This window comes from Haliotis rufescens, unplaced genomic scaffold (genome assembly GCF_023055435.1).
Source record: "Haliotis rufescens isolate VD_foot unplaced genomic scaffold, xgHalRufe1.0.p SCAF_87, whole genome shotgun sequence".
Lineage (NCBI taxonomy): Eukaryota > Metazoa > Mollusca > Gastropoda > Lepetellida > Haliotidae > Haliotis > Haliotis rufescens.
This window is the reverse complement of record NW_025964380.1, coordinates 358723-372814: the sequence shown is the minus strand read 5'-3', so window position 1 is coordinate 372814 and position 14092 is coordinate 358723. Positions and strand designations below refer to the sequence as shown.

At 38.4% G+C, this 14092-nt stretch overlaps 1 protein-coding gene across 1 annotated transcript; it reads right to left on the bottom strand.

The window, feature by feature from the left end:
* Positions 1 to 703: 703 nt before the first annotated feature.
* Positions 704 to 4579, bottom strand: LOC125377284. The gene is made up of 4 exons (XM_048390210.1): positions 4564 to 4579; positions 3434 to 3567; positions 2454 to 2715; positions 704 to 1175 (listed from the first exon to the last, which is right to left on the bottom strand). The coding sequence occupies exons 1-4, from the start codon at positions 4577 to 4579 to the stop codon at positions 1057 to 1059; spliced, it is 531 nt and encodes a 176-aa protein (XP_048246167.1). The 3' UTR covers positions 704 to 1056.
* Between the last annotated feature and the right edge of the window lie 9513 nt (positions 4580 to 14092).

Sequence of the window (14092 nt, the reverse complement as noted above, 5' to 3'; positions counted from 1 at the left end):
AATGTCAACTGCTGTTGTTATGATGCTTTAAGGTTTTGGTGCATATACATATACTTGAAACAGGTGATTGTATTTAAAGTCAGAACAGTTAAAAGAAAAGAAGAAGTCATCCAAATACCTGATTGTATACAAGGAATACAACTCTATACAAGGAATAACAAAGATTTTGGAATTCCATGAGGAATCCATCACTGAAGCTTAACGCTGCCGTAAGAAAGACGTTACGTTCAAGAGATCAATATGAGGACTGGCTTCCACAATCATATGTATACCAAGCCTGTCTCATGGACATAATAGTTAAGAGTGTTTACCTTGAAATTACTTTCTTTATGAGTGTACTGATGTAATATCATCTATTCATTCGAACCAAGACGAAAGAATAGTTCCAAATGCATCAATGCATTATGAACGGCAGATGTATTTGGTATCTTGTTTGAGATGAGGTTGGATCGTTTTAATTCAATGCAATTAAACTGATGTACTAGATTTAATTGAGTGTTGCTGTTTTCAATTTTAGTTATGTATTCCAAACAAAGGACTATTTTCTCGTATCAAGTCTTTGTAAGGCTTTTAGAAGTGATACACATAAGCGAATTTATTGATGTCAACTTCTTTATTGTGAGGAACACAACGTTTCGGAATATATACTTACTCCTTCATCAGGTGAATAAATGCTATGAGGCAGACAGCTTATATATGTACATGTAAGGACAACAAAAGTAATATTTGCCCATTGTCCATTGCCTATTACCAATCAATGACATGTTAAGTGTTTGCTTCCATTTGTCCATTGCTAATCATCTATCAGCGCCAATTATCTGTTGGCTTGTTAAGTTTCCCCCATGTTATTTTTTTACTTTTGTTGTCCTTACAGGTGCATATATATATTCTCTACCTCATAGCATTTTCTTGACCTGATGAAGGAGTAAGTATACACAAGTTGACATTCATAAATTCTCTTCCTTATTTTCTCGTAGCACAAACAAGGTGGGAACGTTTTCGTGTGGGCCTTATATGTGTAGTATAAAGACGCCCGTTTCTTTTCAGGTTGTTACTTCACATGTTGGCAATTACTTCATATGTTGTCAGATGTTCATAGATGTTTGAGGGTTGGACAGCATTCCTATCAAGAGCAACATATTCTCCTCTCGTTTCAGGATTTAGGTTATCGCCACCTGAAACAAATGTCATTTTTTTAAATACATTTGGACAACTTGTGGTTTTGAATATATATTGATTCTTTGAAATTAGAACTGAAAATGACCAACAATTGAAAACACAATGTACATAATGCAGGTTCAAAATTTATTCTATTGATGAAATCTAATATTATTAAATAATGAAGTTTCCAAAACTATTAATGGATCAGCATGTTCATATTTTCACCCGTGGGGATTCTAGGTTAGAATTGATACTCAGTGACTAAGTTTGTCGTAAGAGGTAACTTAATGAATTTGGGGTCCGTCTCCGTGACTTGGTTGATTGTGTATAATCGTATTCAAATTGTGTGGATCGATGTTCATTATGTCAATCACTGGATTGTCTACTCCAGACTCGACTATTTATAGACATCATACAGGTGGAATATTGCCATGTGCGGCGTTAAATAACAAACAAATCGTATTTTCTTTAACAATGATGTCAAACGACAACTAAGGGCAATTGTGGTATTGAAAACAAAGAACATATATATAGAAATCGGTGTTTTTTTAATAGGGCAGTATAATTAACGCTTGGACCTACCACTGCCACAGATTTTGAAAGCCCTAAAGATCACAGATTTTGAAAGCCCTAAAGATCAGGAGCCAGATTGATAATGCAACCGTTTGAAACAATTTGAAAACTTAATCACGTGTTTTGTGAATTTGCACTCTATCCCATTGACCTTAATGCTTGCCAATAAATGTATTAACTAGTTCTGTTATGTACCATATGTTAGTGCTGCGGGAGAAACACTATATGGCCCCCCTAACAAAATACCAACTAAGGCAACTGGGCACACAGTGAACTCAGGCCTTTAATACAATGCGAGTTGTCAAGCATTAACTTTTATGGATAATTGAGTATGCGTACGATCGCGAGGGAAATTTGAAAACAAATACAAAAATATATTTATATTATTTCCAATAATAAGGCTATGAGGTAAGGCGCCGATGCCCCAAAGACATTTTCGTATTAGGTTTTAGAATTACACCTTCCAGGTATCCACCAGGTTGATCAAATTGAAATTTTAATTAGACGATGGAATTGTGTATTAAACTATTGCTTTCAGCATTAAACGTATAGCGTCAGTGCTGTCAATGTCAACGTATACAGTTGATGAAATCCATTCTCAAAGTGTAAACATTGCGCAGCAAACGTGTATTAATATATTGATAGACAGATGTATTAGGATAAGAACCCTACATGCAATTGGAATGTCAAACTAGTGTCATGTAAAAGAGTGGACCTACCCATCACACCTGACTCTGTGGATGTCCCTGTTGTGACTATTCTGTCACCTACAATAGTAGGGACGTACACAGGATTAATACGGAGTCCGGGTCCTTGTTGATCATTACCAGAAGCAGATCCTCCAGGGCCGACTACAACATTGTCCTCAGCCTGGTGCACAGCGTCCTCGGAAGGGGGATATACGACTGCTACCTTCCGTATTCCTTGTGACACAGTTACAACCAAGTCATCATGTGTGTGGGTGTCTGCTGATGCTGGCACCTGTTGTAGTCAACGGCAAAACAAACAAAATAAATATCCCATGTAAATTACGTTAGCTATTCGACATTGATATATTATATCAACAACTATAACTTGGTTATTGTTTGGTGTTGCCAATGGTTAATCCATCCAACATTCACTCGCATCAATACTATATTTGTCAGGGCATTTATTATTTGCAGAAACCCAAGGTCTTCTATTAACTGCCTCGCGTAAGAGCGCAGTTGAAAAGACCAGGGGCTTCTGCTAATGATAATACCCTGAAAAATAGCGTTACCGTCATTATAGCTAAAATAGATAGAATTTGTTATCACAATAACAACAATATTGATTTTGAAACATTTACTGCAATTAACACGAATGTCACTGACCGACTTTTACAATAATGAAACGTCATAGAACAAACCAGATGACGTCTCTATTGAACGTGACGTCATCTATCCCTATCCCTATGACTCTCCTAACAACGGGCGTAATAATGGTCCGTCGTCAAGCAAATATGAGGGCATTATCAAGTTACAGTTGCCCGCTCATTTTTCGATATTATGTGGGGGGTTTAATTATAATTCTATCCGTTTTAGCTATAAAGACGAATAAGACTCAATGTGAAGAATTTACTTCTGCATTGTGTAATTTGAAGTGTTTTATATTCACGTCGGAATCAGCCGTATTTGCTGGCCCATACACAGTTACAGTGTTAAGTTCAGAGCTGGCTTACCTGTTTTCTACAGCGGCGGTAGCAGCAACCGATAGTGATAATTATGATGATAATAACAGCTCCTGCTACAACTATAGATAGAACTAACACGCCTGAAGGGTCTGAACTGGCAATTGGGGCTAGTAGAGTAGTTCCTGTAACAGAACAAATCGTATTTTCAACACACAAGTTTTCAATTAATAACTGTTGTTGTGACAAAGTAGCTGTAAAATATTTGCAAGATATTTCATACAAGGATGACGTGAATTCTTAGATGGACGACATATCACGTCTTCACCGTCATCATTACACCATATTCGCTCTGACAAATTAATCCGTTCATGCCAGTGTTACATGGCACAATATGGTGCCTACTGCTGCCTCGTTGACGATCTCATTCGCTATGTGGTTGCTGGTACATCCTCAAAACGTTATATATTGCGTTTCTTTGCACACGGAACAACCTGGAACTCCCCATCTCCGTGGATCCAATGCCCCGAGCGTTCACCTTCGAGTATTGTCAATAGGTTTGACATGGATGTCAGCATTTAGTACAGTAAAACATTGTTTCCAGATTAATGTTAGTAAAGCATGACACGACGAGATGTCTGTACATGCCAGCCCGCTGAAGGTACACACTGAAAAGATTATAACTTACTTATTACGTGTGCTATTTGAATACCACATGGGACACATGTGATGCTTTTGATCTCGTCTGTAGTGATTGCCTTTGTTTTATTAAACTGACAAAACGTAACATCTGAAGGATTGTCCGATGAACAAAGGTATCGCGTGTCTTACGTTGACTGTCAGGTGAAAATACTGTCAGTTGCATATGCTTGTCAAACAGGGCACATCGCTAGGTTTATGTATTTTTTAACACGAAAAAACTATTTCAAGTTACAAGTATTCAGTAAACATTGATATCGAGGCAGATTTTTTCTAAAATTGGTTTTAAGTTTTAAAACTTGCATATCAGTATTTTACTTCTTTTATGTACTTGTAATTCAAGTTAAACATCTCATGGTATGCTCGCAAGACACTCTGGCGGACACAGCACGTTTGATTTCTATTTCGAAGGCAGTTGCAATGTAAATTAACCGGTATCGGTTGTCCTCTATTTATGTTAATGTTTTCTAATGTTTACCTACCATTTAAAACATACATAACCGAGGGGAATGTCCCAGTCACCTTCCCAAATTATGCTTGCGGCATTGAACTGATAGGTGAATCACGACATGAATAATACTAACTGATCGGCTGTAGCTTGTTAACACCTCCAGGGGTAATATTCCACTGGTGATTACCACAGACAAACACAAGGTAAACGTTCCCGAAGTGTGCTTGTGTCACATTGATGGGCACAGTTTTGGTCAGGTGTTTGACAGTAACGTTCCTCCAGGTGTCAGGTGTATAGGTGGCACTCCCGATCTGTAGTGTTAAGCTGTAAGCGTCAGAGCAGTGGTAGTCTCGAATGTCCACGGTGAGGGATATTCTGTCACCCAGATTCACTGAATCAGCATCCACATAACTGGTTATGTTGACCGAGGGAATCTCTAAAACATCAAGTGAAGCATATTGTGTTACATTTTATTATGTTAATACAATCCAGATTGTGCAAACATATAATTGTTATACCTGTCATATGATTATATTAATGTGGCTGACATCGTGCATACCACACAAAATTCTCAGAACGGAAAGTGTTGCTTTAAAGTGTAGAATGATTACATACTAGTAATTGGCTGATGAGTACTTTTCATCTACTAGTTATCTTCTTCTAGCTTCAATAGTGTAATGTCTCGGTGATATTTTAATATGGTTGACAAGCATATATCACACATGAGCAATACTGATATAAGGTACCCTTTCAACAGAGATCTGTGAATGTCCCGATTTTTATAGTCCGAATGGCATAACAAGCCACCGTTAGCCAGCTGACACTTGCTTTAAAAGTGAATGTTTTAATGCTTGATTACATTGTAGGTCTTCTACATGTGCTTCAATGGTTACCTTTTGCATTCTTTCACCTACTGTTCTCAACATTTGTCCGAAACATCCTACTTACTTGCGACGACAAGAAGACAAAACGTTGTTCCAACATCTCTAGCATCAGTACATGACCAGTTCCCTGCATGTCGTGGCTGTACACTGATTATCGTGAGTTCAGTCTGTGTTTGGTTGATGATGCTTGCATTATATCCCGACACATTGGTGCAGTATGACACAGGGCACATTGGTGCAACTCCGCATGGGCAGTCGTAAATCATAACAGTGAATTTGTCAGACGTGGAACAGGTAATTTTGGCAGAAGTACCCAAGTAGGCTATGTCAGGACAGTATATTACAGCAGTATCTAAGAGAAAACAAACAGTAAAACACTACACCATTTTCTGACCATATCTCACATGTTAAATATATGTAAATACCCTCGTTCGACAACTCCCATATACATTGTATTGCAGCAATCCCATTACATTTTATCATAGAGTGCAAATGAATGCTCTCCAAGGAACAGTACTTCAAATATTGTTTTATTAAACTGGCAGATAATGTTGTAAATCATCCATTCTCGTAACGTGACTATCCCGATGATGAAGGGACGAACACAATAATTAGCATTAACTGGTCAATCTGAACTATGTCAGAAGTGAGCGAGAGACCCGCGAAGATACGGGGTAAAATAGGTCTTCAGCAACTAATGCTTGCCGTAAGAGGCGACCAATGGGATCGGTTGGTCAGATTCGCTAATGTGGTTGATGCATTTCATCGTATCCCAATTGCGCAGATCGATGTTCATGATGTCAATCACTGGATTGTCTGGTCCAGACTCGTCTGTTAATTAACTGAGAGTAAGAGCCAAACGGCTGTTACATTTCTCAAATCGGGTGAATGCGATTGTTTGTTGATATAGAACAGTGGTAACATTTAAAGTTGAACAACACTAATAGGACAATAGAGGCAATTAAAGAATTGAAACAAAATATGCTGTTTCGTTGTCGTGATCTGAATATAACAATTCGGGGCCTAAATCTAAAGATTATGCCTAGACATATTTTGTCTCAACTGAAAACCTTTAACTGCATTCATGTCCCAACTAACATTATAGATTCCTGTCAGACAGAACGCACAATTAGTGTCAAAACATTTGTATTCTTGAAAACAAATGGGAGGGGAGTCATTTGAGCGTGAGGAGTTATCTGAGTCTACATCGGTTGTTGTGTTGAGGTTGGCTGTGTTCTGATTCGTTTTATTAGTATCATCTGGGGTTAATAAGACTTGGTTGAGACTAGGAGTTGATTTAATCTGATGAGAGATTAAAATAGAGAGTTATATAATGAAATAGTTCCATGTCAGTAAATAATATTCTGCTTTTGCTCTTTGTCCTAATCTTTCATGGATTGTTTCTTCAATCAGACACTTACCTTGTGCCCACACAGTGGTGATGATGGTGAATACAAAGAAGATATGGAGAAGCTTCATCTGTCAACATAAAAGAAAAAACTGTCCTACTTTCCTACTTGTCTAAAAGGTGAGGTGAAATGGGGTTTAACGCGTCCAAGATTATTGCACTTATATAGCGACGTGCATGTACGTGTATGTGTTTATGTGGCTGCTTGTACTAGTCCGGACTGATACCGATTTATAGTGCTAGCTCACTGAGATACCATGCCGCAGTTTAACAAGAATACCCCACTCAGACACAGTATACTGACTCCGAGCCGACCAGTCCTTGTTTTAGCCCCTTAATGCCAAGCGCCAGACAGGGTAACAACACGAAACCATACCATCTTTTAACGTCTTTTTGTATGACGCGGTCGGGGATCGAACCCCGGACCTTCCACTCTCCGGGCGGACGCTCTACCAGTAGACCACAGAGGCGATCCTTGTCTGAAAGTCGACTATAATCGACAACAGACTACAGGAAAACAACTTCCTCACAGTGGGTCCCTATAACCTTGCAACAGTGAACCTAGTTTGTCTGGGAAATAGCACTGCGTGTATGAGATTGTCTTACACATATGAGATACACTGCTATGAAAATTCAATACATTCAATCAACATTCTATCAAGCTCCGTTCATCCAACATGGTTGGTTGCACATGATTATGTCGGATTAACGAGTATGTCGGATAAACGAAAATAAGTAGTATAAACGTAAAAAAAACACGATAGATAACGATACAAACACGTTGTAATAAAATATTCATATTGTTATGTTCCATTGTAAAGCTTAACACAAAACTACTGTTACGGGCTGTAATCGTCACTCCTTCGCTCGTCGTGGGTAAAATGTGTGAAGTTAATCTGTTGTTCCCAGCTATGTAGTTACTTGGTGCCGTTGTACAAAACAACCTTAGCGCCACGACTGTCATGGGAGTTGCGATGACCTTAGCACTACGGTCGCTTTTTACAACGGCACCCAGGACTATTGCTTAAGGCGGCGTAAACATCTACTCATTTACAAAAGAACACACACACAAACACACACACACACACGCACACACACGCACACGCGCACACGCACACCAAAATGATAAGAGATTTGTGTAACCATGCCCTATTGATACTATTGACATCACCGTCTCTCAGGTATTGTTTAGGCGATTACACTTGACATGACCATCTAAGAGAAAGTAAAGACGTACACAAAGACATTTACAAAATGTAAGTAGATATATTTGTTTCTACAAAGTAAGTAATTTTAGTCAGGGTTGGAGAGGGAGGACCCTTTCGCCTCAAACAGATGGCAAGCCGTGCTATAGGTGTTGGCGGCACAACAGACATGCTAGTGTATTCTTGTGACACGTTTACAACAAACGATATCTAGGTTTCATTTACAGCTTCCTGAAAACGAACCCGAGATTTGCATTTTACTCATTCAATGATCAGTTACCTCGATTCACTCGGTAGCAGGAAGTTGAAACAAATCCTTCAGTAAATGTTTGCAAACATGTTTAGCAAAAACCCTCAAACCAACCTCGATCGAGATTAACGTGCATCAAAGAGCATGTGGCCAGGTCCAACAAGAAACTCAATGTTATATCCCTAAGAATACAACCAAGTTTGCGTGAGGCTGATGACCACACAGTTCAGGGAGAAGACGTCACCACTTCCATCAGACATAAAATAACATCCATGCGACTAATATACATACGAATGAATTATTAAGGAAATCAAACTTTATGACAATTTTTGTCGTTACACAATCACCTTTAGTTCGTGATATGTACGTTCAGTACTCACTCGTAAATGATGCACCATTCAATAACCATACACACAGTAAGCACAGTATATTAACATCTCGTGAGGGCGGGACTATTTGTTAACTGAGGGAGTCAGTATCACTGTGCAAAGGGTAATGCTCCTAGACAGGTAATGTATTACTCACGATAGACAACACGTAAGTATATTTCTCATTTAACTCGTCAATCGAGACTGTTTGTTTCGCAAAGCGCCATTTTAATGCCATGACCAGCGTGTATCCTTTCGCTTCCAACAACACTCTTGTAGTTTACAAGAGTACTTTTTGTTCAAGTTGATTTTGTATATAGTCGTATCTAAATGTATTAGGAGTTTTCGTGACCTTAAATAATACACGCTAGTCAAGTTACAATTATGGCACTTTGCAACATGAATAGTCTGGATTGACGAGTTAAATGATAAATTTACAGTTTCTAACGAAACATTTTCGAGAGAATAACAAAAGGCATGAAGACATATAAACTCAATAATTATCATCAGTCATTATTTTGCCTTGTCAATGTGGACCTAACGTCAAAAGGATGTCAACAGTTTCTGTACAAGCTAGACACGTACTATAAAGGGAGACAATTTAAGGGGAGGTAACTTATGTATGACAATAGTTCCGTCAAAGGGCAATCTTCAATGCAATGAAAATATCACTTTTCTCAACTTCAGAAAACTCAGTCTTTCACATTGAAGTACATGATTAAGTCACGAACGTGGTTTCTTAATTAAAGCCTATGCTCGTCACAATTAAATACGCCACTTTTAGCAATATTCCAGCAATATCACGGCGGGGGACACCAGAAGTGGGCTTCGCGCATTGTACCCATGTCGGGATCGAACCCGGGTCTTCTGCTTGACGAGCGAACGTTTTAACCACTAGGCTACCCGACCGCCCCCGCGCTAGTTTGAAATATCACAGCAACAATATAACAGTGTGTTAGTATTACTTGCAGATTTAAGAAAATGTCATAACCCTGGATGATAATCACCCTTTAATCTTCATGATTATAATAAATAACATAACGGATTTCATGGGTGTCGATCAGCCGGCGAGGACGTAAAACACAAAGTGCGAGATACAAATGGAACATTGTGTAGGTTCACCCATCACCATCTGACTGGATTTCTTGCATGACAGACTATATAATATTCAGTTGGTATCACAACCTCACAAGCAACAGTTATCTAGCTTCAACTTCATTTTACAAAAGTTCCATTTTGCCAAGGGAAAAGACGTGAGCTATCATTTTTGTTCTATCTTCATTTTGTGTGCATGGATTTTGGTTTCAGCCCTTTTTTCCAGTTGTTCAGAAGGCAGGTTGTTCGAAATGGACTTACAACATTAAATAGAATTTGAAATATGTGGGTAATTAATAATACAATTGTGGTATTATGCGAAATCAATGCGGCGTTAAACAACCAACCAACATATATTATTCAAGTTGTACTAGTGTCATTAAGTGCCTCACCTCAGGAAAGTGCTTCACCTCAGATAGTTCCCTTACACCCAGTCTGTTGTGAGTTATGTTTGCAAAATACCATAACTTTTATAAATACTTGAATTGTGAGGAAAATGTGGCCTCTGCGTTATCTCAGAAGTAGGAAGCTAATTCATGACAAATAAAACCGCATTTGAGCTAACACTAGTACCTGGATATATGAGGTATATAGATGAATAATATCATAATCTGGGAACACTTTATCTCTTTGTGTTCCTATCAATTTGCTGAATATGAGTCAGTTTGTCCTCATCATACAAAATCTATTTTGGGGATGCGTACACTGAGTGCACACTATGCTTAAGTGGTTATTATATTCCAAAGAATGATGTATTTAATGGTATGTGTAACTGTCCAACTATAAACATTAAATACTTTGTTAAAATATTGTATCGTATGGAAAGTTAAATATTTATTTTTTTTAAATTCACGTTTTATATCAAGTTAACTGTTAATTGTAAAAAAATATTAATTCACCAGACCAATAGAGATGCACTTAAACTATAACCGGAAGCTGGACGAAATGGAGGTATTTGCACTATTTCTTGTGCGTATCCGTTGCCTTTCAGGTTATTTTACTGCTCTGGAAGTTTCACTTTCAAAGGAAATTGCAATCTTTGTTAAAAACCTGTAATATTTTACAGATTACAAACACAGATTGTCTTATATTTTATTAATCGGACCTAACTTAATGTTATTATAAACGTTATAGATGTGGCAGTTTCAGACGCTAGTTCATTGTGGTCTGGAACTAACGTCACAGTACAGTATGTCTAGAATCTCAACAGAAATTCGCACAGGCTGCTTTTCTTCTCCGTCTGATACACACGACGCCCACGACAACGACGGTGAGCAGAGCTGCTCCACCTACTGCCCCAACCCTTGTAGAGGGGATCTGAATCACTGTAATCCGGAGATGCCACAAGAAAATGTCACACTTGATCCAGGCTGTGTACAGAACAGCTTGTGTGTTTGTCTGTTTCTTGTTTAACGCTTCTCTCAGCAATATTCCAGCTATTTGACTGCTGTCTGTAAATAATCGAGTCTGGACCAGACAATCCAGTGATTGACATCATGAGCACGTCATTGTGTGCGATATTATTGACACGGCTGAATATATAGATAAATATGACTTAGCATATTTCAGGACCCTGGTGAAATCTACAACACACACAATTCGAACCATTTTGTGCAAATCCAGGATTTTTATCTGATGGTAAAAGGTGTCTGTCATCGAGTTAACACAAACACTGTATCCCTTTACGCAACTGAAATACCTGATCGACTTATATTTTGTGTATTAAGGAAGTGTCTTTTTGTCAAACATACGTACAGGTATTGCTGTACGTGCGTGGATTAGGGCGGTTTGTTTATGTGTGATGTTAATTTAGTGATTATAATGTTATCTATTTTCATTGAGATATACCGCTCTTTGAATCGTTGAAATAAGAAAGATTGATACTGTCATTCCTTACTCTGAAGTCCGTGTAACGGTTGTGTATGTTAGTATGACCTGTTGACAGATTCTCGGTTTCAATATTTAAATATCACATAGAATGCAGCTTGTTTCTGTCACATCCTATGCTGTCATATCCCGAGATATGCTCTGTGCCCAGAACAATTGTATGGCATGTCGCTCCTAATATCAACCACTGATCTGTCTGGTCCAGACTGAAATATTTATAGCTGCAATTCCTCTGACTGCGGTGTAAAACAACACTCACTTATATACATTGACGCTATCGTATCAATATTATATTGTTGTGGAACGTCGATGCATATATCTCCCTCCCCTGCATAAGCAGTCTTCGTGTAGTGAATCATCACGTTTGTCAAAAAAAAATAAAAATTGGTATCTAACGAGAATGAGTGTGGTATTTTATTTATTACCCACGTTAAATATATATGTAAGTGTAAATACATAACAACTTTCGTCCGTTGACAGACCAAACTGAAACTGGTGGCAAAATCTAGTTGCGCATGAATATTGATAGATGCTCAGATATGGGCATTGTTGACATTTCTATGCATACGCATTAAACACATGCGCCTGCAGTTGTGTTTGCAAAAAAAAAAAAAAGCACCGACGCTCAAGATCCTTTTTGAAAAATTTCGTCAGCTTATGGTTATGCAAGCGCCCTGTTGTTAGTATGTGTACCTAGGACACCTATAAGAAAATTTGCAAAGTCACATTAGTGCTGCGCTTTGAATATCGGATCAATTGTCGGTCACTCGCACTACCGGGGCCCTGGCTGTGCATTCAAAATTGTTCGGTTTCCTTGATCTAGCAGCTGAATTCATATCATGTCCGTACCATTTGGGGAGAGGAAAATCAGAGTGTTCGCTAAAGACATTCATGTTAACTGTACCACCCTGTACAGAACCGGATCATCCCAAGTAAGTCTAGATATCTGTCCAGGTAGTTTAAACTGACTTTATTTCACCACGCTTATCGATTTACGTTAAATCAAAATGAAAGTTTCGAAATGGAACGGGTGCGTCACGCTCATGGGGCCCTTTGATCTATTGATCGGTACTGATATTGATATAGATCGATGAAATAGTGTCTGTATGCATAACTTAAATTGAATGCAAACCAAATTTGATGCGTGCAACTATCTTGTTTGGTTTAATAGAGTGTTTGTTAATATCTTTCGCTCTTCAGATTGCTTCAGTTTTGCCTTGTAGTCCCGGTGTGAGTGAGGTCACGGTTATCCAATTAAAACGAATAAAACGAGATCAACCTTGAACGACACTCGTGTGAGATTTAGTATCTTAGCACCTGCATCGTCGCCACGTGGGTAATAAATGCCAATATTATCGTCCTGCGTTGAGCAATGAACTTCATTACACCACGATTACCGTGTACTTACACTTAGTTTTAGATGGGTTTTTTTCTGGAACAAAATAGAGCTATTGTTATTGTACAACCATAATATTATACAATTGGACATGTAACTGTGCTGTCGCTTATGTCTGGTGTCTGTCGCTAATAGTGCTGATATTTATGCTGTAATAAGGATGTTGTATGTATGTGTACAATGTTATCAAATATGAATGACGAGCGGTTCCAGTGTCCTTCAGGGTAGACATGGCGCGGTGTATGTGTTTTAACTATGTGTTTTATTAGTAAAACTGATGTCATCATGACACAGTAATAAACTATCAGTAACAGTGGCAGTAAAATGATAGTAGTAGTATAGTAGTAGTAGCACCAGTAGCAGTGATAGTAGTAGTATAGTAGTAGTAGCAGCAGCAGTAGCAGTAGCAGTAGAGCAGTAGTAGTAGTAGTAGTAGTACTAGTAGTAGTAGTAGAAGTAGAAGTAGTAGTAGCAGTAGCAGTAGAGCAGAAGTAGAAGTAGTAGTAGTAGCAGCAGTAGCAGTATCAGTAGAGCAGTTGCAGTAGAGCAGTAGTAGTAGTAGTACTAGTAGTAGTAGTAGTCGAAGTAGTAGTAGTAGCAGTAGCAGTAGTACTTTATACAGAAGTAGAAGCAGCAGCAGCAGTAGCAGTAGCAGTAGCCGTAGATCAGTAGTAGTAGTAGTAGTAGAAGTAGTAGAAGTAGTAGTAGTAGTAGTACTAGTAGTAGAAGTAGTAGTTGTAGTACTAGTAGTAGTAGTAGTAGCAGCAACAGTAGCAGTAGCAGTAGAGCAGTAGTAGTAGCACTACTAGTAGTAGTAGTAGAAGAAGCGCAGTAGTAGTAGTACTAGTAGTAGTAGTGGTTGTAGTAGAAGTAGTAGCAGAAGCGCAGTAGTAGTAGTACTAGTAGTAGTAGTGGTTGTAGTAGAAGTAGTAGTAGTAGTAGTAGTACTAGTAGTAGTAGTAGAAGTAGTAGTAGCAGTAGCAGTAGCAGAAGATCAGTAGTAGTAGTAGTAGTAGTAGCAGCAGCAGCAGTAGCAGTAGAGTAGTAGTAGTAGTAGTAGTAGTAGT

What these genes read in the sequence shown, in the direction of transcription:
- LOC125377284 (XM_048390210.1), bottom strand. An exon ending in ACCGCCGCTGTAGAAAACAG is followed by an intron (nt 2,716 to 3,433) that starts GTAAGCCAGCTC and finishes TGACTACAACAG; the next exon opens with GTGCCAGCATCAGCAGACAC. An exon ending in CACAGAGTCAGGTGTGATGG is followed by an intron (nt 1,176 to 2,453) that starts GTAGGTCCACTC and finishes CATTTGTTTCAG; the next exon opens with GTGGCGATAACCTAAATCCT.